Below are 24,745 nucleotides of genomic sequence, written 5' to 3'. Positions count from 1 at the left end.
CAGAGAAATCAACAAGATACATCTCTAAAATAACGACATTAGGTACTGTTTCGTCACCATCTTTTATGCAGTAACTAATTAACTCTAGTTCGCAGAATATTTTCTCTCATTTACTCACCAGGATCGAAATCGGTCCCCCCAGCATCCATGCCGCCTGGGTTTCCATATCCTGGGAAAAGAACAAAATTCATCGTTAATAACAGCAACGGGCCATTAATGATTCTAACCTAAAATCTCATATTCCAATTCGTTCTGAACGAATCGAATACATCTGATAAATCCAATGGTATTATCGCGGCGGAACAGCAACCTATCCAATTTTCGTGCCGTATTAGTAAAACAAATGGGGCAATCATGTAAATCCGTGGCGTAGTTACGACATTTTGAAATCCCACAGCCGAGATTAGAAATTCAAAGGCAACTTCTAGAACGAGACTCAAACGAAGATTGGAGTAACCATGGATTATCAACAGCCTCGAATACAAACTCCGACTACATCAATTGTTGCTAATTGCCGGTAATGCTCATACAAATTTCATGATCACTAAACGATATTACGAACGCGTTACGACAATAGCGCACGGTTACAATTATCTTTCGCGAACTGTTCATGGAAAGCATTGCATAATGTTTAACGTTGTCAACTAGGCGAAATCAATGGTACATTCCCTCGTGTCGAAATTTACAAGCGTACTTTTCAATTCCAACATGTATACATGCGGTGGTACCGATACATATCCGAATCGGACCCCCGCGGTGGCGAATCTATGTACTCCATGATCGATGTTTTAGTCAGCGGTTCATTTTCAGTCAGAATTTCAAGGCAGACACCGGCGAACGATAATCAAGCCTCGTATCGATTGAACGTTTTTAAATGATAAATTGAATTACTCCCATCGCCAGCAGATACATGTCGTGACCGTTTTGTTTCGAGGCCAAGATCCACCAGCTTCTGGGGTGGGGATCGCCTATGGCACGTGTGAAATTTACGCGCATCGTGACTAGACGGTTCCTCCGTTCGTATAGGTACGAGGACCGTCGGCCCGTGTATCGGTGCGGTTTTCCGTAGCCGTGTATAGGTAGCATGCACGTTCGTTCGCGCGCGCGAAATCATGTGCGTGTATGCGTGTGCCAGATAGGTGGATCGGCAGGTTACATCACGCGTGGTTCATTCGGGACTATTCCGGTTGTCCCGACGAGAGCGCGGTCAGGGTGCCTGTCACACGGAACACTGACAACAGTGAACGGTTCCCAGAGGCCGCGACTTTCAAAAGGAACACCTGGGTGAGAACCGGCATTCGCGAACAGCTCGGCGTATTGGCTCCCTGCAAATGTTCGACTCGCTAAGGCCGGAGATGAGGGAACGAGGAAAAAAATGTTGGAGGGAGAGGAGCGGAACAGTATAACGGAGGGAGCAAAAACTTAAAAGCACGAAATAGAGAAAAAAAGCGAATAAACGTGCACGCGTGTATGGGTGGCATATTGTGTACGTATGCGTGTGTATGCATCGGAGGGAGAGAGAGAAAACAAGCGAATTCGAAAGAGAGAAAAAATGAGTACGAACCGCGAGGTAAAGAGGGAGCCAGAGGGAAAGAGCGAGAGAGTGAGAGCTTGTGGGAAAGAGATGGGGTAACCGAGAGAGGGAAGGAGATAGAGTAAGACGAAGGAGGAAAGAGGACAGGGTTTGTCTCTCGGCCGATACGCGGCCGGCCATCTTGGATCCTGGGTAACGTTGAAAAATAGCAATTCTTTTCGGCGGTTGACAGAACGCCACGAGGGCTGAAAGGAACGATCGGGCGTGTGCAAGCTCGCTGTGCTTACGGACTGTGCGCGGTGTAACGGCGCGGTCCGACCGCGTCGGAGGTCGTCGCGTTCGCTCATGGAAAAAGACGGTCCTGGTAACCGGAGGCGCAACACACGGTTCCACGGCTACGGAAAGATGTCGGGTCGCGCTCGTTCGCAACACATATCGACGATTGTATACGATAGGGAATAGGTGGAGCGATCGTGCATGCAGAGCCGTACGATCCCTTGGTCCTTACTTGGCGGTTGATCGTCCAGACTTTCCCGGTCAGACATTGCGCTTAACGCGGTCTCTTTCTTCGGTTCCACGCGTCGTCCCTCGACGTCTCGGCAACAGGCCCCGACGATCAAAAATCCCCGGCACTGTCCGTGGCGCGATCCCGATATATCACCACTAACCAGCCAGCTCACCAACCCAGCACACCACTTGCGAATTTTTCACTTCTTCACACACCACGGTCCGACCGCCGACCGACCGTCCGTCCACGGCACCAGTCGTCACCACCACCACCACACGCTCGCTCGCTCTACACCGTTCCACGCTCGCTAGCCCGACTCGCGCTCGCCCTCGCTCGCTCGCTCGCTCGCTCGCTTCTTCGTCTTTCACTCTCGCTCTACCGCCAATCCCTGTTCGCGATACGAGAAAGCGAGATACCGCTATACTTACTCTACGCGAACCCACACACTCCTGACCTTTCGTCGTGTGATCTGCGCGTGTCCATCTATATAAGACTGCTTCATAGCCACGACACGATCCGCTACGTCTGTCTTCCTCCTTTCGATGGCGTCTATCTTTCTCCCTCTCTCTCGCACACGTTCGCTCTTTTTAGCGGTTCCTATGGTTTCGTCTCTTTCTGACTGACTGACAAACTCATTTTCCAGTCGGCTGGCGGCGCCACTGCATGCCCGGTTGTATATCGTTTTGTATCGTATCGTATCGTATCGTATCGTATCGTATCGAATTGAAGCGAATCGAGATACGAGTAATAACCGTTTTACGTTCGAGTTGATTCGAGCTATCGAAACCGTTTCAGTGACAGCTATTACGTGGATTGAAATTTGAAACGGAATTACAAAACGCTTCTTTGATTAACGCATTCGGCAATAAAACAAATTAAACAGAGGTTCAAATAAAAAAGGGAAATATTAATTTATATATGACGAATATCGAAGGAAGTTTTGTAACCCAAAACTTGATGAAATGCTACAAATGTTCTTTTATATAAAGATAAATGAATATATTTCTCACATTTTATTTTATTATGCTATATTTTAATTGAAAACAAGGTCCAATTAATATCTGATAACTATTTTATCGATTAAGTTTTGTATTTGAAGAATTATTTACTTACTAATATATTGTTTAAATAAGTTCTTTATTAGACAATATAGGTTTAATATATGTAAATTACTAGTTTAAAAAATTAGATATAAACCCAATATAAAAAGATATTGATAAATTCATTTTGTCACATTTAAATATACAATGCTTCTGTATTGGCATGTATATCGTTGAATTAAAATTTATATTTAAGCAAAGTAAACAAATTCATTTTAGGTATAACTTATTATATCTAAAAGATTTATGCAGAAAAATTTATAGATTGATCATTATTTGTAAATACCAAAACAATCAGCAGTGTGATGAAATAGGTATATTGGATGAGGTAAATAAAAATATTTGTAAGGCCGGAAATAAATGATCGTATATTTTCTAATTATGTATCATTCATGGCTTATATTTTTGTTTCTCCCATAATAAATATTTTGGTAGCAAATCAAGAATACTATAAGTTAATTGAAACATTTTATTCATATTTTTTAAGCAAAAACACAACATCAAGTCCACTTATTCCTTACACGTTTGTTTTTTAATCCAACTAAAATATAATTATATGATAACATGACTTGTGTAAGATGCAATGTTAATGTCTATAATGCTTATGAATGTATGCACGTCAGTTGTAAATACTTGATGAACATGTTGATGTATGAAAAAATCAATGTATTCATTTTTTGTATGCATGCCCAGATAAAACCATCATCGCCATGAAGCATACTAGCTCCGTTTCATCACTATCATTTTCATGATTTAACAAATTTCAACTGTTCACAAGTCACTCGATAGCCTTTGTTCTCTCATCAAGGTGAATGCTTTGAAATGGTTACAAAAACGGCTGCCGCGGAATAAGGCACACAATTGATGCAACGCGCATTTAATATAGCGATACATTTATCTTTAATGTAGTTCAGTTTTCAATGAATTTCTAGAAGTATATGGATCGTCCTGTATATTGTGTTATGTGTATGGTGCCTAGGGAATCTAAAGCTTCGCAGGAACGATTGTGCTTACATCGCTGTTGTGATAATAGTTTATTATTATCGTTATTATTATTAACATTATCATTATTATTAATATTATTAATTATTATACTTGATGTTATAATTATTTGGATGATCAGTTGTTTTGAATATACAGGTATCTTTGAGGTATGTTTCGCACCTTATGATATGGGGTATATATATATAATATATATATATATATATATATATATATATATATGATTTTCACGAACCACGTCTATCGACCAACATACGTAATATGCAAACCTAAGACATTCCATCTACTCGGTACAACTCAACTAAAGCGTGAACTATGTTGTAACAAGTGCAACTTCTGTAATGTGTACATTACCATGTGTATACGTGAGATGTGTTTCCTTATTCCTGACTGCAACATCTATTACAAAACAACATGCTCATCTTTTACTCGCATAACAAAAACGATCATCTCTGTATATAGATTTTATTTTAGCTTTGTGACGGCTATAGTTAAATAGATCACTGCATTACCAATTCATTTTCTCGTCAACAGCTACTCTGTACCTAATCAAAGATATTATTGTATTGTGTATGACTGTCACACCATTATTGTATTTGTAGCATATCTCAATCACTGAATCATCACTGAACATCCGTCAGTGTCATTCATTCCTTTCATTCTTCAAAATTTCAAAACGAATAGTACACACTATTACACATTACAATCTCTTACTTTTTTAACCTTTACGCTGGGCAATTATTTGTTCTACCTATTCTTGAAAAGTTAAAACTTTAGAGGAGAAAATTTTGAAACTCGACCAAGACTTTAACTAGTCTGTCAAATGTATACAAGAATACTGTGGAGCATCGTAATAAAACAGAATAAATTCTACTAGCATACGGATTGAAGTCGAATCCCGTAGTGAATGAATATACGGCAGTGTAAAGGTTAAAACTTTCCTACGAGCAGTCGAAACTTCCCTAAGCGAAAGGCCATCTAACGTGGTACGTGGAAAAACGCTAGGTTTTCTCTTCGTGCTTTTAAAATTTACGATCTAGAGTAAGTTTTGTAAAAAATATCCCTTAATCACTTTGATGTAGGATTAATTAGTGCGGTGCCTATAAAATATTACAGCGAGACCAACAAAACAGTAACGATGTATGACGCAGTAATATGAATTGGTGATATCTCAACCATAAAATTCAGACTTCGCTATTCATTATATTCAAAAATTCAAAACAATTTGTCGTTAAGCTCGATTGCTTGAAAGATTATACTCATGTAATGAAACGAAGAAGAAAAGAAAACGAAAAAGAAATAAGAATATGTGCACCAAGTGTTACATCGTTGACAATAACGTCAAAAAATATCGTATATATATATATGTATATATGCCTCCATGCATATAATAATTTACCAAAAGTTTCCATGAAACACGATTCGCGAGCGACCCCTTAAAAGCTATTTACAGAAATGAATAGCAACACACGTAGGCTTCTGCTGTATCAACTGTTGTCCTTGAGCATGCCCCTAAATACCATCGAACATCTACCACCCACAGGGTTATTTGTCAGACATTCTTTAATGCAATGAAGAACATAAAAAATGAACGTGTATGGTGTATGTGTCCATCAATATACCAGCAGCAAAAGGAGTACAACGTCAGAGGCATACGTTGCTAAGAAAAGGACGGCCTTGACATTAGAACTGTACCGGGATGTGTGTCCCTGTGGTGAAGTACTCGTAATGAAGCTTATTGAATGTTACAACAAACCGCTCTGCATGGTATAGGGCCTTCACCCTCCTGTCCATACAACGTTCGTGATTTAAAAACCTTAGAATCAATGGTCAAAAATGGAGCCTTCCCAGTGTAACAGCTTTCATATACCTCAAAAGCTTCATCAATAGGTATGTTACTCGTATCGTTTCCCTTTTCTTTTATAACTTCTGCTTCTGATTCCTCAGAACGATTTGGCACTGAATCTATATTTATTTTGGAGTTCAAATCCTCCTCTATGCTAGTAGCACTTTCTCGTGCCAATCTATAGTACTTCTGTACGTAATCCATGTTGACTTGCTTAAGGTCGATGTTATCCTCTTCACCAGCTTCACCCTCGCAGGATACACCTCGACATTGTAACACCTTCTTTGGGGTTATCACAGGTTCAATTGTCTCAGCCTCCCAACATTCCAGTACATCAAGCTCTTCTATACTATCCAGGGATAATATTCCACTGGCGTTCTCCTCTTCAACACTGCTGCTCCTTTTCTCTCTGTTTCTAACCGTCTCTTTGGTTGTTTCACTCTTGACTGCTTTAACATCTATGGAAGCATTATTGTTCCACAGTGTCTCATACACAGAAGTCGTCAACAACTTGCCGTCTTCGGATACTACAATCTCCCCCTTCTCAAATGTCTTCACGTTCACAGTATCCTCAACAATTCCATTCTCATTCTTATTATTCTCATCCTCTACACGCTTTATCTTTTCATTGTTGTTCACGAGATCTTCGTTGGATCTTCCTACTCCCTGTCTTTTCGTTCGCCTTGCATTGACCCTCTTCGAGTCCATCCGAGAATTTGATGCAACCCTCATATCCGCAACGCTATCCACCTCAGTAAATTCGCAAACGTCACCAACGTCTTTCGCCGAGTTTTTCTTTTTATTGACGGAGTCATCTTGCTGACCACAGGAGTCCGATGACGATATCACTTCATCCAGCTTCCCTTCCGCATGCCTAACCCGTCTTCGTTCCCCCGATCTCTTTTTATTGTCTTTTTTCTTTCTCGACCCGCTATTCATAATATCTGGCTGCTCTAAACCCTTGACGTTGTTGATCCTTGCGAACTCACTGCAGCTAGCTGTACGCGACAATCCTAGATTGTCTACACCGCTATTAACAGATAGTGCAGGTATGGGGTTGCCTTCCAAGTTTTTTGGCGGCTCTTCAACCTCATCCTCATTCTCCGTCTCATTGTCCGAGATGCTGGATGTAATGAACATCTCCGGGGAGTTTGCTTTGCGAAGCCACTGTGTCACAGCTTCTGTGATTGGATATTCAGAGTGCTTCGTTTGACTCTCAAACCCTGAATCATCGTTCGAAGCTTCGATCGGGTCCTCGTTGCTCAGATGATTGCATACAGATTCTGACATGCAATTGCTGGACACCTCGTTGTCGTCAGTCTTATCGCGTTCGAATATCGAATCCTCTTTTATGAAATTGCTTGGGCTTACGTTATTCAGACTCTGTGTTGCGTCGTTCACCTTCTCGAGATCCAGCTCTACAGTACTGTCCAGATCCGGACCGGGAGTCGGCTCCCTTACAAACTTAGTACCCTTTGTACTATATTTTCTCTTTGGTAATGATGACTTAGCGTTGGTTAAGGATTCGTGGTTCTCTTCTTTTTCTGGTTTCTCCGTGGAGACAGTCTTTGGTGTACCTGATCTGGAACGTGTTCGTTCATCGTTGTGCAACGATGATGTCTTCGATGTCACAGCCACGGTTGTGTCCTCGTTGTTCGAGTCAGAATCTAATTTCCCGTTCACCAGGCTGATCTCTTCCATGACTCCGTTCACTTCTTCCCTCGATCGTTCGTATGAGTCGTTGGCATTCGATAAATCGCTCGGTGAATCGTTGATGTTGTTGCTCAACGACGAAACAACTTCCGTGGCGGAGTCGTTCGCCGATTGCGTATCCTCTTTTCCGGTGAGGTGATTCGTCAGTCTGTTCGTCTCACTGTTCTCATCCGCCACTTCGAGCGGATCCGATTGAATTTTCGATGGTAGCCTGACGATTTCGTTAGAACTCTCGCCAACTAGTTCATCTTCACTGTTCTTCGAATCATCGGCAACGCCGTTACAAGGCTCGTTGTTCTTATCGATAGTGTTAGACGATAACGTGCCGAGCTGGTTCGTGACTGAATCTTCCTCGGAGATCGGTGTGTCGGCGGAAAATGAAATATCAGGATCACCGATTAAACGCGACTGAAACTCCTTGCAATCGGGTTTCAGCGTTCGGGCGCTAGTCGTTGTCGTCGTCGAAGTTGGACACCCTGTCCAAGACAGTCGGGAAGACGCTAAATCAGTATCACATTCTGAGCTGTTCTCTCCTTCTTCCTCGTCCTTCGTGTTACCCTAGATTTTGAAAAGATTGTTAGAATATTGCACTTGGATTACGTTATGTTTAATTCAGCGATATTACAAATTCATAGATCAATTTCTAATTCTAACCTTCTACAGTTAAATAAACGTTGACTCGTTGATGATTCATTTTTCTATTCTATCCTATTGCACTATATTTTACTGCAGCAAAATATATACTAATATATTCCTCAGACTGTTATATCATAAACATATTAAATATTAGAACTAAAAAGAAAATATAAAGAAGACAATAAAAAGATAGCTTGTGCTTCAAATTTAAAGAATCATAAAATATCTAGAAGATTTTCAGTTTATAAGCAGCTATTGCATCAGACGCATTTTGAAGCGAATAAAGTCAAATCTGCGAAGTTTTATAAGATTGCGAAAGATCATCCAGTATGTTCTCAACCACTGTCGTTTGTTGTCGAACTTCAGGCTCTAAGTAAGGAAACACGACTTAAGAAATTTAACTCTAATATTTACCGTAACAAGTGTCTGATTGTTTCTCTTTTTCTTCTTTTTTCGCCTGCCACAGCCTGCCGACATAACCGCCACGTCCGTAGTTCTGATCATTGGTCCGCACTGTATGGTAACACCTTGGACAGTAGAAACGCTTTGCATTACATTTCCATATAAAAAATTATACGTACAGTTTGGTGAATATTAACAAAAAAATAGGTCTCCAGAGATCCGACCAAGTTTTACCAGGTTGAATTCGGAAACAGCAACGAGTATGATGCGCCAAAGGGCGCGAAGACTGAACTTGGCTTTTCCCTCGCTCTTTTACCTCGCAGCAAACAGCTCAGTGCAGAGTTACTATTTTAAGACGCTTCTATTTAGAGGCACAGCGCACTCGAGTTCTGCAAATTCACTCTTAACGCCCGTTGGCTGCGGCCGAAACATATTTCTAACATTAAATGTCGATGGAACAGCGGCATCCTCGTGATCATTATGAGTCAATGGACTCCTAGGTGAAACGCCTTTTTCCTGTGCAATGTGCTAGCCATAGTGCTGTGGAAAGTTACGTTGATACATATGTACATAAATTAGAATTATGGTGAGAAATGATTCAGAATATTAGACGTATGCAGACACACACACCGAGCGTGTATTTACAGACTCTTGACTTTAGGTACGATCGTCGGACCATTGGAACATAAATATTAATAACTATTCGCTGCGATTTAATACATTCACTCACATTTTAGAGAGAAACTTTCCTCAAATAGCACTGTTTAATCTTTCATCATCAAATGTTCAATCCTCTTAACTTGGCCGCTGCGTCAATTTATCGTCCTTGAACTGATACATAGTTCTACGTTTCATAATAAATATCGGTAATGAATCGCTCATTTGTCTTGACCAGTACCAATTATTTCTTTAACAAATGCTATTTACCATTTCAAATTTAAGAAACCACTATACTTTAAATCTGTTCCTTTCATTTTATTTGTTGTCTCTTTTAATTTATTCTTCAAATATTCTTTAAGTAGTCTCTAACTAAGGCAAGTATCACCCCATGAAATATAGCATTTACACTTCAATTTAATATATAAGTAATTGGCAGCGTTGTTAATTTTCATTTACAAATATACAAGACAAATATAATAATCTATTCGTGTGGAAACACTTTGTAGGTAGTAAATTTTCCCTTTTCTGTCGGTGGTCCACGCGACACAGGTGATGTCCAAAGTGACAATATCAATGGTCCCGGGTCCTCAGCGATCGTGTCTAAAGAGAAGCATGTCTTTTCGAATTATTACCTTTTACCTTGAATGTGGTAGAGGCACGTCGGTAATAAAACAGCAATGATGCCGATGGACGGGACAGCAGTCGTGAATCTGGGTATATCCCTTTCCTCTCGCCGCGCATCCAACCGACACTGTTCTCATTTAACATTAGAAACAGGTACAATCAAACGTACTAATGTCTAAACTGACACAGTGTGCGGGGAAGGAGCATTAGACGCATCCAAGGCTTGCAATACATCAACTGTTACTTTGTACCTTCCGTTCTCCATTAAATATAGGTTCTTGGCCGCCAATGTGGGTTCACATGTGTTTGAGAATTAAATCATGTTATGTAATATTCTGCTTCCGACACTTTTGAGACATTGGCGCTTATCAATTAAATCCGGCTGATTGTCTGGTTGCTTTTCGTCGAGCTCATGATAGACTTGACAAATTACACGAAATTTATTATGGATACATAGTAGTTAATCTATCAGTGCTTAGTTGGTTAACGAACCATAATAATTACCGTTAAATTAATTTTTTAAATAAAATTACTCAAGACAAAAATTACTTCATGCACTCGTGTTCATTAAAATGAGAAAAATGAAAGTTAACGTGTGAACGTATCAAATTGGAAAGTTACAAAATATATTTTGTAATATTTGCAAAGAATTCACGTTTGAGTACTGTTCAATGTGCGGTTACTGTACATCCAGCATACAAACATCCACAAAGATCAACCTTGAACTACCATGTATCCATAAATATTAATTAGCCCTTCAATACTGAATAAAGAATCAAAGCAAATACCAATAAAACTCTTCTAAAAGTCACAAGTATATTCTCAAGCACTTCATCAAATCAGATTCTCTGATTATTAAATAGTTCATCAACCAATGTTCGTATTATCGACCAACCCAGTCTTGACTAAATCAAAACAACGGGTAAATCGAGGCAAGATGGCCTACTTTTTTTCAAAGACCTATTACATCATAACTGTCATTAATACTTTATAAAAAGGAAATATATCTATGAACCTAAGTATATACAAACAGACTACCCAAGTATACTTCTATCCAAGAATGAGTATACTAAAAACAATTGAGAACATAGATATTTGACGATCTAAATGAGATCACGCCATCTCACTCAGAATTACCCTAACACAATTGGAAACTTCGAATCTTTCACGGATTCCAAGTTTCAACAGACGAACCCGGCATCGACCGCAAAGAGAAAGGTGACGAATTGCACACTGCTCCCTCCCCAGCGCTTCGCTTTTGCGCAGAGATTCTCTTAGCCGCAAGAAAAGGAATCTTTTACTTGTGCCCGTCCGTTGTTCCGTCCATCTGTCCGTAAACAGAACGAAAACCTACGGCGGAGAGCGAGGCAGAATCTAGCCGCAATAAGGGTTGTAGGGGGCAAGGTTAGGCCTAGTACAAATAGCAATCGCCGGGGATCCCTCATCGACGACGCAAAGAGAGAGTCCGAACGATCTCCATTATCAACTAACCATTCACGTTGACCAACGGCGGGCCGAACATGTAATGGCCGGGGTACATGTACGGTTGCGGGACCGCCGGCAACACGTGCGACATGTGAACGGGCTGCTGCATCAGCATCGGCTTCATGTACGCCAGGTCGTTCATCCCGTTCATCAGACACTGTTCTTCCACCTGCTCCTCGAACTGATAATCCACGTCGATCTGATCCTTGCTAGGGATGCCGACCACCTCCGCCGGCTGCTCCTCGCCCTCGCCGGTCACGCTGCCGCTGCAACTGACGCTACCGGTGCCGCTCTCGTTGCACGTGCCGTTCGTGTTCTCCAACGGCACCAACGCGCCCTCCTCCTCTTCTATCACGGCGCCCTTAGAGTCGTGATTCGGGAGGCTGCCTCGAATGGCGGGATTCAGGGACTGCGTACACTTGAAACATCAAGTTTTTTAGAGACAAGATTCGCGTAAACGTTGTTTGAAGCTATTATGCTTTCATGCAAGATTTGATCGAACAGTTTTTAATAAGGATTCCACTGCAGTGAAGCTTAACCCCTTGTCTTAGTCGTGTCAAAATTTTAAACTGAATTTGAAAAATCTAAGTTATTCATTTCTTAAAGATATAAATTGAGTATTAATTTTCTATTATCAATCGGTAAACTTTGGAGTAAACGTAAACGTAGAATAAACATCCAAATCTCTTCTTTTACTAATTAATTATTAACGATAAAAGTAGTCGTATCGATTATAGTTCAGAAATAAATCATAGGGCAAGGGGTTAACAGGTTCGCTACCAGCGTCACATATTTGTGACAGGCGCAATCTTTTATTTTACATAAAGCAAATGAAATTAATCTTATAGATATTGTTATTTAAAGCTATAAACTACAGTATTATATTTAGGAACTCATCAACCTGTTCCAGTTTCATTTTCTCGATATTTTGTTTAGAAGATTTATTGGATTGAATAAAATATTACAATTGAGGAGGTCCTCACCGAAATAAACGCTGGTAGCGAATGTGTTAAAGAGGATCTTGAGACTGTTGCAGAGATCTGATTGGTATTTACCATAGTGTTTTTCCTTGTGAACGAGACGTCTAGGTTACTAAAGTAAAATTTGCGGGTTTTTCGAGAAATTTCACCCTCGTTCTAATTTCTCTGAGATACAGTGCAGAAATGGAATTCGATATGAACACGACTAGTCTGTTAATCTAGTGCCAAAGGGAGATACTTATACCTAGATTGTGGAAAACTGTTCGAGCAAATGATGAAACGCTTCGTTAATTGGTAGAGTACCTGGTAGTTCATGCAGTACGGTTGACCGGACAATTTGGGCACGAACGCTGGATTGATCCACTCGATCGGCCTTAGAGGCACTGGTCCGCAGGCAACGGCGGCCGTGACATCCGGCCCCATCGGAGTCGGTACCATCGTAGGACCGAACAACATCACCGGGTACTCGTAATAGTAACCAGTGGCATGGTCGTAAAATGTACCGTAACCCACTTGCGCGTTGGACCCCACCACCACCGGGTTCTCGCTGGTTCCGCAGTCCAATAGCTGCTGATCCTCGGTCGTTTCGCTACCATCTGTTACGTACCACGAAGAATAAAATGTACCAAGATTTGCACGAGGCAATTAGCTTTGAACATCCTACTAACACTGATACTGCCGTATCATCTGAATTCTGGTTGCTCCAGAAATGGAAATGAACTTTATAATTGACTGTATTATTATGAAGTAAATAGATTGTATTATTAAACAATCAATATTATAATAACTGATTGTATTTTAAATTGTGTTGACGTTACAGTGAATATGGCTGACGGCCACGATGTGCCACATCGACGTTCGAGAGCGGCAAATTCAAAGAGGAACTACTAAAAAGGGAAATTTCAATACTGGAATATGGGGGAATGTTCGGGATAGTTCGATTGGGATCAGTTTCCGGTTGAGAAGCGTTAAAAGATATCGAGCGGCACATCTGTGACGTTAGTCATTTAATGAATAACTTACGATTTCAACGAAATTCTCAAGATTGTGTGGTTAGTAACACAATTTACTAAGTGATTAAAAACTAAGTCACAGCGATGATTATGTGGACAGGGAAAAGATACTCCTCGGAACTGATTCCCTTCTCTAGATGATCGCCAGTTCCTTTCTTCGTCTCCTTAACGTTTGAAGGACTAGGGCCAAAAGGGTCGACAAAAAGGGAAAGAAATGGAAAACGGAGAGAAACCGAAGGGACAGAAACTCGATGAAATGCTTTACGCTTCTACCTATACCTCTACCTGCGGTGGAATGCGAAGCTGATTGGCTCTCAGTGGTCGACGGGGTGGCGCTAGTGCTCGCATTCTCCGCCCACGGTTTCTTCTGCAATAAGTAGCTCTTTTTAAACAGAATGTCCTGTCTAGGCGTCGTCACCCTCGTGTACTCGTCCTCGTTGAAAACCATCTTCGGTTGGGACGACGAGCCCGCGGAGTCGTCCCTGTGCGGCCGCGTCCCGCCGCCATTGTAACCGCTGCTGCTACCGCCGTTCGAGCCCTCACGCGGTTTGTACCCGGTGCCCTGACCATTACGCTTGAACGTGTGCGCGCTCGGGTCGTTCTCCCGGCCCTTCACCACGTAACCGTTCCGCAATCCTTCCTTCTCGTCTTCCTCGTCCGGCGGAGCTGTTAACAGATTTACCAGGTTATCAAATTTTTATGGTTTCCGATAGTTATACGGCTCTGTTTTATTAGGGTCGTGTCTAAAAGTTGGAGGGGCACTTACGGAAGTATTGAAACGATGGAAGAGGTCTTTTCTATATATTGGAATTTTTTTAAATTGTCTGAAAGATGCGTCTAAAAAAGAGATTCATCGAAGTGTTACCCTGCGTGCTGATTTGAAAATTGTAGAGAACATTTATTTGAGTTTCTTTAACACGTTGACCGCCACGGTGGTCACCGATGACCGGAGCTTCGAAACAGCTTGAAAACAATTATAATAAGACAATTGATATAGAATAAAAATTTTTAGTAACATAAGCAGGTAGATAATAGCGTAATATGAGTACTGTAGTGCCAAATCATTACTAATTACTTCTAATACCATTTGCTTTTACTACGGAGGAATAAGGATTACTATATCAAAACGCTCGAAATTCTCGTGGCAGTCAAAATGTTAGGCAAAATACGAAACTTCTATAGCGAAAGAGTGTTTCTCCAATTTTACTTTCAAACTTATAGAGTCGATAATTATAAAAATTATGATGTTCAGGGAATACTCGTGAGATGGATAAAATTCTATAACATCACACCAGTACCATATTCGGGCATGTCAGGATTAACCTCGCAAAACGCAAACGTGCGGCGTTAAACTCTAAAATTTAGCGCAAATTTAGCGCAATTTTACCGTGCTGACATCAGCCGTGAATATTCGTGGGAGAAAAACGACGCAAGCGTGTTCTCCGAGATAAGACTGTCATTTGAACGGGCACGACCGAGTTTCGTTACAAGAGGAATTCGTCACCTGAGTAAGTATATTAACGCCTGGTGGCTACTATCTGGGCTCTTCGAGTATCAAAGCCTCGCTAATACAAGCACTCACGCGAACGGTAATCCGCGTTACTGATAACAGGAAACACGAGAGTGAGGTGCACGAAAAATCCCACTCGACATTCTTTGACCAACTTTATGTTTGGTCACGGCCATTAACCCCGCGAACTCGGTGAAAGTTTCGATTCATAGGAATCTCGAATTTTCATCTTCGAGACGACAATCTTGCCAGAAGTATCTGTGACCGTACAGATCTAATCTCTTCGGGTTCATCGGAACTGACAAAACAAGTCTGAACCCTCTACTGTCAACCCGCTGTCACGCGTTAGTGCTACTAAGGGACAGCTGCATTAGTGGGAGACGAAGTGTACTCGAACACGGCTACAGACAGTGGTAAATTTACAGTCTGTTCATGCGTGCACTGGCGGCTGCCAACGAAACTGTCGCGCCTACTGACGAAACTCTCGATCTCTATTACACAGTATCACACTGTTATTCTTTCAACCATTCTGACCGTGACTGCGACAAATCTGTTGGCGCGTCTTATAAACTCCGTCGTCTATCAAATTTTCAACGCCCGTTTGCTGTTTTTCCGACCATTAAATAACTTCTAGAACTACGCACAAAATTTGTTTATCATTGCTGTTAAAAGAGAAGCTCTATTTTCACTGTAGCCGACGCTATTATACAATCTCCTTTTTCTTTGAATCTTTCAAAATTGAACATTTCTTCGAGGTCCTACACAAACGTTATTATAGTTATTTAATAAACAAGATCAAACAAATGTCTATTAAAAAATGTTACAATAAATCACTATAGTACGTTTGTCTGTTTATAAATGAAGCGTAAAAGAAACGAATCTTCGCGTGACAGTTTAGCCGCCATGTTTACGCCGCCAGTACACCATCCGACTAACAGCATAGTCAACATCGATCTATTATAATCCTTCTAAAGCAAGCAACAAAACGATCTACAAAATTCGACTAGAGACGATTCGGAATTAACAGAAAGAACAAAAAAAAAACAAAACCATATAAAAGCCCCCTCTACGATCCAGGATCAGCCTCTTCTTCAAGGTTCCGTACCGTCTTGGTACCTAGCTAAAAGTAGAACGTGATTGGAGGAGCCGATCACGTGGGTGACCCTTCGTTGCCGCCGCCACTGCATCCTCCCTCCTCAGACTGTGAAGACGTCCACGTTAAATCTTCAGAGGGTCGGCAACCCCTTCTCACTCCCAGCACCTTAATCCTCTTTTCCTGAACCAATAGAAATCAGTATTCCAGGATAGACAGCATTCTTCAATCTTCTTCAAGGTTGCGTTGTCTTCTTCGATATCCTCTGGATAAAGTATTCTTCAATGCTCCTTGCTCGTTTCTTTTCTGAATGAAATATTTAGAGATCGGTATTCCAAGACAACGAAAAGATTCTTCGATTTCTTTCAAGGTTATGCCCTGTTTCCCATTGATATCTCTTAGGCAAAATTCTTATTCTTGCTCCTGCTGGTATATAAAAAGTATATAAAAATCAGTATTCCAAGACGAGAGGACTCAATTTCTTCAAGACTGCGCCCTGTTTATTTCCGTCATCCCCGAAAGAAAGTATTCTCCTTTTCTCCTCCCTTCGTCGAACTACATGAAGATCAGTGTTCCAGGACAACGATAAGATTCACCGATCTCCTTCAAGGTTGCGTCCCGATTCTTTCGATGTCCCCCACATAAATCGTTCTTCCGGTCGTTTGATCGGTCGGATTCCTTCGTCCCTTGTTCCTCTTTTCCTCCGAGGGTAAACGCACTGCTCGGTCGATCAACGCGTGAGATCAAAAAAAGAAAAGAAAAGAAACGAAAAAAGGAGGATGATGCGTGTAGCCGACGGATTAATCTGGCGCACGCGATGCCTCAGGAACGACTGCTGCGGTTGACACTAGCCGCGCGTACGGGGGCGAGGGGGTTGGGGGAAAGGTGGACGGAGGTTCAAAGGAGAGAACCGTTCAGCGGCGGACGTAGCCCATTGGACATGGTCCGCGGGACTAGAATAGCATCGGTATTAGAATAGAAAACAGACGAGAGGACCAGCAGCGGAGAACACCGGCCCGCGCTCTGATAGAGTTGCGCGCGCGTGGCCTATGAAGATGGCCTCTGCTGGTTCATTGAATGGCCCTCTCGTCGAAGGGGGTCTGTTAACGCTGAAACTACTGAGTATTTAATACGGTTGGTATGTAATTGTTATAGAAATTGTAACATATTTTTTTGATAGATTTTTGTGCTGATACTTCAGCTGTAGCATGCAGATGATGCCATCGACATTTTAAATGATTTCGGATGAGTATTCGACACTTTTGTGGTATGAACAATTGCGAAATAAGAAAAGTGATACTAATCGTTTTGACTGATACAGTAGTTCTAGTGTTAAAGAGTTAAAATCTGACGTGATACATCTAGGGTTCCTGATATATATTAACCATTTGCACTCGAAAGGTGACTCTCAGTCACTACTTGATTTGATACGACAAATCTATGAAGTTGAACATTTAATATTTCAAATTAAACTTTGCACTGCTACGTGGAATATTTAAATAAAACATCTTTGTTGCTTAATTTATCTATGAATTATCGTTATATTAGTTTCGAACAATATCGAACTATATCTCGTCAGAAAATGTTGAATATTTCCATTGAAGAACTTTCGAGTGCAAAGGGTTAAAATAAAAAGAAAACTAAAGCAAAATGAAAAAGAATTATACACGTTCATTTGAGGAAATGAATAATTGTTGAAGGAATTAGTATTATTTTCGATTTTGAGGTGACGAGTGTACTCGTCAAGCGCAGTTAACTGGTTTATGAATGGTTTCTGAGGCATGGGGTTAAGAAAGGAGACAGATCGTCGGAGTCATCGGGATTTTTATCAGAAACAATGTGGCTCCATGACCGACGATTTAGTTATCAGTGGTTGTTTGATGTTCAATGGAAATTTATTTGATTAAGTGATTGTTAAAGTAAATTTCTATGAAATTTAATCTTTATTAATTCCAATGGCATGATAATACGAAAATTGTTGGTACTAGAAATTCCATCAGGAATTTTCGATGCTTCATTAGTAACGAATATTTGATGAAATCATGTCTGAATAGTAATTAATCTAATAATAGATGAAAATAAATATTCTGAAACTATAAATAAAAATAAGGATTGCCATAAAACATTGGATCTCTTAATGATAACGATTGATACAGTTATCTCTTAACTACTCTTGCGAAGGGAAGAAAAATGCTTTCGCCGGCAGGTAGCTTTTTGACTAGAGAGCACGCAAAGCACCAGCCGTTCTAGTTTTAATCAGATTTCAGGGTTCAACGTACCGGGGATCGTATTTTAAGTAACAAATAGAAAGCACTTTAAATACTTCGTCCAGTTGAACACATTGTGCTAAACGGTTCCTCGCGGCACTGACGGTGTTCGCTGCGTTCCGCGCGGAAAATAATACTCGTACAAAACATCGTAACGAAACACAACAATTTTGTTACCTATAAAATATAAAAAACTAAAATATAAAAACTAAATATAAAAGAAAATACAAAACATCGAAACGCTCGTATAACTTCCACAATTAAGCCAATAATAACTTAGAACATTGAAAATTTGGCGTTAAAAGCCGAAATCAGATTTCTCTGGAATCAAAAGCGGCAGGGGAAACTAATTTACAAAAACTCAAACTTTGATGTACAAAACTTCATCAAAATAAGAATCACGGAGCATCCGCCATTTTCGTCGGAAGGAAATCCATGAGGGCGCACCGCGCTTCAATCTCCCATTGTATCACGCCCGCTCTATTTTCCTCCAATTCATTTTGCTGCGGCAATAACCACTTTACAACGTCGTAACGTGTATTCCGTCTACGCGTACAAATGGGTTAAAACTCAGAGTACAAACGATCGTACACCTCGTTAATATATTTATCCGGTGTTTTCTTTGAAGACAAAAGCGACAATTAACCCTTTCAAAAAATAATAAGGCGATACATAGGCTTTGCGATCTTTGCGAGAAAGATCTTGATTCAATATGTCGTCTTCTTAATTTTCAGTACAATTACATAAGAAACTACATACTTTCTGCAATCAAGTAAAACAGAAGACCGTGAAGTTATCCTTATTTTTAACCCTTTGCGGACGGATGTCGGCATTTCGGTGAGATGAAATGCTCAGATTTGGAAAACTAAATCGTGGACAAATGATCTAATTAGTCGAACAGCCATAGATCAGCACGTAGTTTTCTATTTTTCTATTAATTAAGCAATTGATATATAATTTAGCTTCATATGTTGAAGGTTTTGTTTGAAGAATCTTCGTTCGCAAAGGGTTAAGAAACATGTTAATTTTAAAAAAATGTGTTCCAAAATGTCTATTCTCCAAGGTATTTTTCAGCGGTACATAAACAAATCGCAAGGTAAATAGTAAGAAGGTTATAAAAGCATACACACACGCGCGCACGCACGCCACGCGTACGAATCGTGACCTTCGCGTCAGCTTTGAAGACGGCGCACAATGCTCGCGATCGTTGTCACATAACAAATTACAGGAGCAACAATATGACCGACTTGTTGCCTATCTAAATAACCCGCGTCCCAAAATGCAACAGAAAACCGGCGAATTTTACGGCGACAGATCAGCTAGTGTCGGCCGCCGCTGCCAACTAGGTTGTACACCGACGTTTCATTGTCGCGTTACATAAAACAACGGTTCGTCGTTTCCTCGAGAGACAGAGGCTCGAGAGATTGTTCACCCTAGAAAGTCATCCGTGTCCGAATATAAACCGCGGCGAAGGCGGTGCGTGCATAAATACAAACGATAATTGGACCCCGACCGGCGTCTGTCATTTTGCATGGACGAGATCAAAGAAAATGGCGCCCGGCATGAATTCGGTTTCTTTGAGAATGATTTCCTTGGGCGAAGGTTAATTCGGAACTGCGTGAGATATGAATTACTTATGCTGTTGTATAATGTACTATTATACTGTGGTATAGAGATATGAGAAACTATTTTTTTCGGCGATTTTGAATCTTGGTTATGTTCGGCGCGCAGAACTTCGGCGCATAGACGCACGGTGTAACCCTTCGGCGATTATTAACATATGTAAAGTATTTCATATGTAATTGAAGTGGATGGAAAAACAAATACTTTGGAAAATTGTTGACTTCCAAATAACCCTCAAAATAGTCAAACATGTAATTTGTTCTAAATTATTATAAAGTTCCGGGATGTGATTAGGTGAAAATATCTGAAAAATAAATCGTTAGCCCACTGGTAAAATAAAAATGATTTCTCTGTCGTCACGCAGCAATTACATTTTTCGATTCTAAACAACGAGCAGAAGGTAATTAATCGCGCGAAAACCGTAAACTAATTGCCAATGTTCGACGTGATTAAGTATGCTCGAACGGTGGCCAATAATTCTGCACCTGATGGGACAAGAAACGCGGAAAGGTCACGAACGAGGAGTAACGCTTCAGCGCGCCTTAATTATGGCACCGCTACTAAATGACACTAATTTCTGCCCGCGGCTTGGGCCCGCAGCGATCTTTAATCAGCGACGCACACACAGAAAGAAATTGCAGAGTAGGCTCTGCTTCTCCTTCTCTTTAGCGAACCGTGCAAACATCAAGTTCAATGTGTAAACAGAACCGCACCGTGGTTTCGGTATACTGGACGAATTATGGGGAACGGACTGCGGCTATGCTTTGCATGCACCGGGTGTTCCTTTCGTCCAGAAAATTCTAAAATTTGTATAACTTGTGAATTTTCTACGTTTACATCATTAAACTCGTGTCAACTTTGGTGACGATAGTTGTATAAATATTTAATAAGTGGTTTAGAGAACTAAGAAGAAGTTTAACTGAAAATTTTTATTTTATGACTATGCGGTATATCTTCCTATTTTTGTGGGAAAAAGTCATCAAATCAATTTTTCAGTTGCATTCAAATGGTATTCCATATGAATTTTGGATACGTTGAAAGTTCAATACCTGAAAACTCGGAAAAATATTTAAAATCACTCATTCCGTTGGAGTCAGAATGAACTGCAATAGGCTCCAGGAGAAAGCCGTTTTCCGAGCCAGCACAGTAGTTCTCTTGTAACATGAAATACGAGGGCAAACAAGATAATGTGCTAGGTTCTGTTATCTGTAATGGGTGTGACGGAAAATATGATGCAACCGTAAAAATTCGGCTCCACTACCGATTGTCTTAACATCGTGCATGAAGTCTCGTCTATTATATTTTAAACGATTCGAAGCTAATTCAAATCTGAAAATGAGATTTCGTTACACACGAGTCGCACGATGATTATTTGATGAGGCCGCAGAGGGTAAAATGGCGATTCTGAAACGCGCTCGAGTGGAGCGCAAATAGGTCAATTATCGGATGGACAGACGGTACCGGTACCTGTGCAAACAAAATTGCAAAAGAGACCGACCGATGGGGATCGATGAGCCAAGTGTCGAAAGCGTAAAATGGTTGCCAGATGAAACGATGACGGCTCGCGCAAACGAGTCGTGATCTTGCGCTACCCTCCGCCCTTTCGATCCGCTTAAAAATATACGAAATGATCTTGACAATAGGAATGCAGCTCCAAAGATTCCACTTGTAGAAATCTTCGACAAAAATGCATAGAATGAACTACAATTTCTGATAATCTATTTCTTATAAGAGAATAAAATGAGGTATTCAGATAATTGAATCTATTCACGGGGGTAATTAGTTTTACTGTTTGATAATCAAAACAAGACTTTCCCGTCTACGATAATACAATCTCTAAAACCTAGACAATTTAATCTAATCACAACGACAGTTAATTTTACGTTTACTTACCAATACAAAGAACTGTTATATCCACAATAATGAAATTTCAAAGTAAACGCAGATTATGTTTTGTCTACGTAAAATCATTATGTCCAAATAACTTAATTTAAATTATAATAACTGATAATAACTTATATACAATTGATAACCGAAGGAAAGACTTTTCAAACCAGATGCAAATCGTTTTGTTTCTTTCCGCGCAAAATTGCCAGTTTGTTTAACAATTTCATATCGGTAAACAAACTTTGAAAGCAAGCATCGAAGAAAGTAGATACGTTTACGCGGGACTGTTGCGACCCTTATTCCCCAGCTAGAGTGTAATAAGGGAAGGGCCATCATCCTCGAGGCCGTTTGCAGAAGGGGAAAGAAGCGAAGGAAACGGCGAAGAGAGACCGGACGATCAATGAAAAGCATCGGTCGTACTGGTATGCACCAGATATGATCATCCAACAGCTGGTGATGGCTCGAGCCATTCTGACTTCGAACGTAGGCAGCGGTATGGGAATCTAGAGCGTCCGTGGATTTCTCTCCGCGGCGGACAAGGCGGTTCGAAGCGGTTCTCGTTCCGTTTGCGAGTCGAATTCCTAGCAGTTTCCGTCCCCAGCGAGACAGAAATCACCGATCCTTCGTCGATTTTATTGTCCCCGGTAAATTCGCAGCGCGCACTGTCGGTGATTCACTGGCACAGTCATTAACACCAGAAGTAGAATTGAGAATTTGGAATTCGCGCGAAACTGTGAGAGTATGTTCATTGAAATTTCGGTGGACTCGTATTTCAGTTTGTGTGTTAATGGATCACCTTCTTCAGTGATTTCATAGAGAAGTATTTTTACCTTTTCAATATGGAGGAAGCGATTAGAAATTGTTCTGACCTATCTGGTAGTTTTAGTGTTAACTAGATACGCTGTTGTAATAGTATCAATGACAATGTTTAATATTGTATTAATCTTTTGCGTTAAGAAGATCTTATAATTATCTGTTATTGTGTGATGAAACATTGGTAACACCTATGCAATTAATACGAACGGAAATCATAGATAAATTAACGCTAGGTTCACAAAACACATCGGTTCGATGCGTATTGAATTTTATAAGCATTGTTTCGTAAATTTAAACGTGCTTGGAACGAAAGTGTTTTATTTCAATATTTCACATTAGTCATTATTATATTGCAGAAAATTTAATATTGAATATTAATTTATTGTTAATAAGCTTTATAATTTTGCTGCATCAAATCAAATGGTGACTCTAAGTGCAACTTCAAACGTATTTTCGAATGTAGAGGGTTAAAATGAAGTAAATAATTTGCTTCGATATAAAAGCACAGAGGATTACAAACATAATTATAGTGATCTCGGATTTACCAGGAGAATATTCAAATTTCTGGCTCGCGATTGGAGGCAAAGCCTGCCGAAAACTTAAGTAGTCCATCGAAGATAGCACGTTAGACGAGGAGAACGCACTCGTTATCGTCGGTTACGTAACGGAGCCCGGTATCACGCCCACCTTCTGCCCCTGTTCGTCGTTTTCAAGGAAATGAATGTCGTGCAACGAGACACGGAGAAATTTCAGCCGACGTTATCGATCGCGATAACGACATTTACAGAACCGCCGCGTCGTGGTTGCTTTATAATGCAACCCTCGGATTATTCCCTTCAGCCATAACTGCATACAGGGTGCTCCCAGAAGTTTTGGATCGGCTGGTAGTTTCATGAAATAAAGTGGTAGTCGAAGAACATTGTACGCGATTCGTTAACATTTTTTAATATTATACTTTGAAATCAATTTTAGATACTTGGGACCATGCGATGATACTTTTTCTTATATGCGGATTAAATTACCCCTTTGTCTTATGAGTTTTTTGTGTTATATTGTATATAAGAACACGATTCTATATCATGAATTATTAATGGAGTGTTTGGATTTGTAAACGATTATAGTCCGGCGACAAAACATGATAAATGATGGTTATGATAGATCGTTGTGATGAGCACTCTTGTAGGCGACAGGGATGACGATGCATCATTGGCCTGAGTTTAAAAGAATCATAAGCATACTAAAATAACCAAAGCTTTCAATTATTAGAAGTTCTAAGACTAGTAAAATAATCGAAAATATTAGAAATATTCAAATATCAACGTGCCAAAATAACTAAAAATTCGGAGATCACCAAAACTATCGACAATCCCGAAAATATCGAAATAAAAAAGGTATCGAAAAATACTAAAATAAGAAATCACCAAAATAAAATATAATTATAATTATGAAATATAATTATGAGTGTAACAAGTATCGAAACGATTGAACGTTTTCAAATCGGTCAGAGACACGCGGCACAAAAAAGAATTGTCTAGTAATGAAGTTGCCAGCATCCATGTGGAAGAACGCCCGGATAAAACAGTTTCCGATTACAGGAGTTTCCTCGGACGGCCTTAGGTTTCCGAGTGGTTGCGTCACACAATGCAATTGCGCGAAACACCGTTCCCATCGTTTCCCCGCGCTGCGAATGAAATCAACCAGCGTTTCCTTCCTCTTCTACGCTACGAACCGTGCACGTCCCGACCCTATACCTGATCAATTTCTTATCCGTCCCCGCCTCGAGGAAGATTCCACCTCAGTCTGTCTTCCCTGGCCACGGAGAAGAGGAAACTATTTTAGCGGACGCTGGAAATAGTCGAGTGCCCGAGGCTTCACGGGACATTGTGTAGAACGGAATTCGTAGGGTTTCGCGGGATTCAGTTCATGTCGTACGTAAAAAGCAGAATTTGAACAAGAGGTATCTATTTCCGTGACCTGTGATGACGGAATTAACACTTGACTGATGAGCTAGAGTCTCGGAGACTGTTCATCTTCTTAATACACCGT

General features: G+C 40.6%; 2 protein-coding genes across 8 annotated transcripts in view; both read right to left on the bottom strand.

The window, feature by feature from the left end:
* Positions 1 to 2,634, bottom strand: part of Pur-alpha (Purine-rich binding protein-alpha) — a 51,891-nt gene extending 49,257 nt beyond the window's left edge. Inside the window, exons 1-2 of one of the 4 annotated variants that reach the window (XM_031978260.2) lie at positions 2,043 to 2,634; positions 119 to 169 (exon numbers count right to left, since the gene is read on the bottom strand). In XM_031978260.2, coding sequence (XP_031834120.1) covers positions 119 to 169; positions 2,043 to 2,079 — 88 coding nt within the window. In that variant the 5' untranslated portion in view covers positions 2,080 to 2,634. Of the gene's footprint in view, positions 1 to 118; positions 170 to 2,042 lie in introns of those variants that run through there. The other 3 variants (XM_076365907.1, XM_031978259.2, XM_076365915.1) reach the window with 3 other exon arrangements.
* Positions 2,635 to 3,597: 963 nt separating this feature from the next.
* LOC116427678 (uncharacterized) overlaps positions 3,598 to 24,745 on the bottom strand; it is a 58,279-nt gene continuing 37,131 nt past the window's right edge. Inside the window, exons 2-7 of one of the 4 annotated variants that reach the window (XM_076365874.1) lie at positions 16,119 to 16,824; positions 13,783 to 14,169; positions 12,794 to 13,086; positions 11,517 to 11,928; positions 8,754 to 8,866; positions 3,598 to 8,261 (exon numbers count right to left, since the gene is read on the bottom strand). In XM_076365874.1, coding sequence (XP_076221989.1) covers positions 5,880 to 8,261; positions 8,754 to 8,866; positions 11,517 to 11,928; positions 12,794 to 13,086; positions 13,783 to 14,169; positions 16,119 to 16,200 — 3,669 coding nt within the window. In that variant the 5' untranslated portion in view covers positions 16,201 to 16,824 and the 3' untranslated portion in view covers positions 3,598 to 5,879. Of the gene's footprint in view, positions 8,262 to 8,753; positions 8,867 to 11,516; positions 11,929 to 12,793; positions 13,087 to 13,782; positions 14,170 to 14,269; positions 14,476 to 16,118; positions 17,103 to 24,745 lie in introns of those variants that run through there. The other 3 variants (XM_076365876.1, XM_076365878.1, XM_031978310.2) reach the window with 3 other exon arrangements.

The sequence above is a fragment of the Nomia melanderi genome, chromosome 1 (assembly GCF_051020985.1).
Source record: "Nomia melanderi isolate GNS246 chromosome 1, iyNomMela1, whole genome shotgun sequence".
In the NCBI taxonomy this organism is placed as follows: Eukaryota; Metazoa; Arthropoda; class Insecta; order Hymenoptera; family Halictidae; genus Nomia; species Nomia melanderi.
The sequence above is the reverse complement of the archived record's forward strand: the minus strand, read 5'-3'. Positions and strand labels throughout refer to the sequence as shown.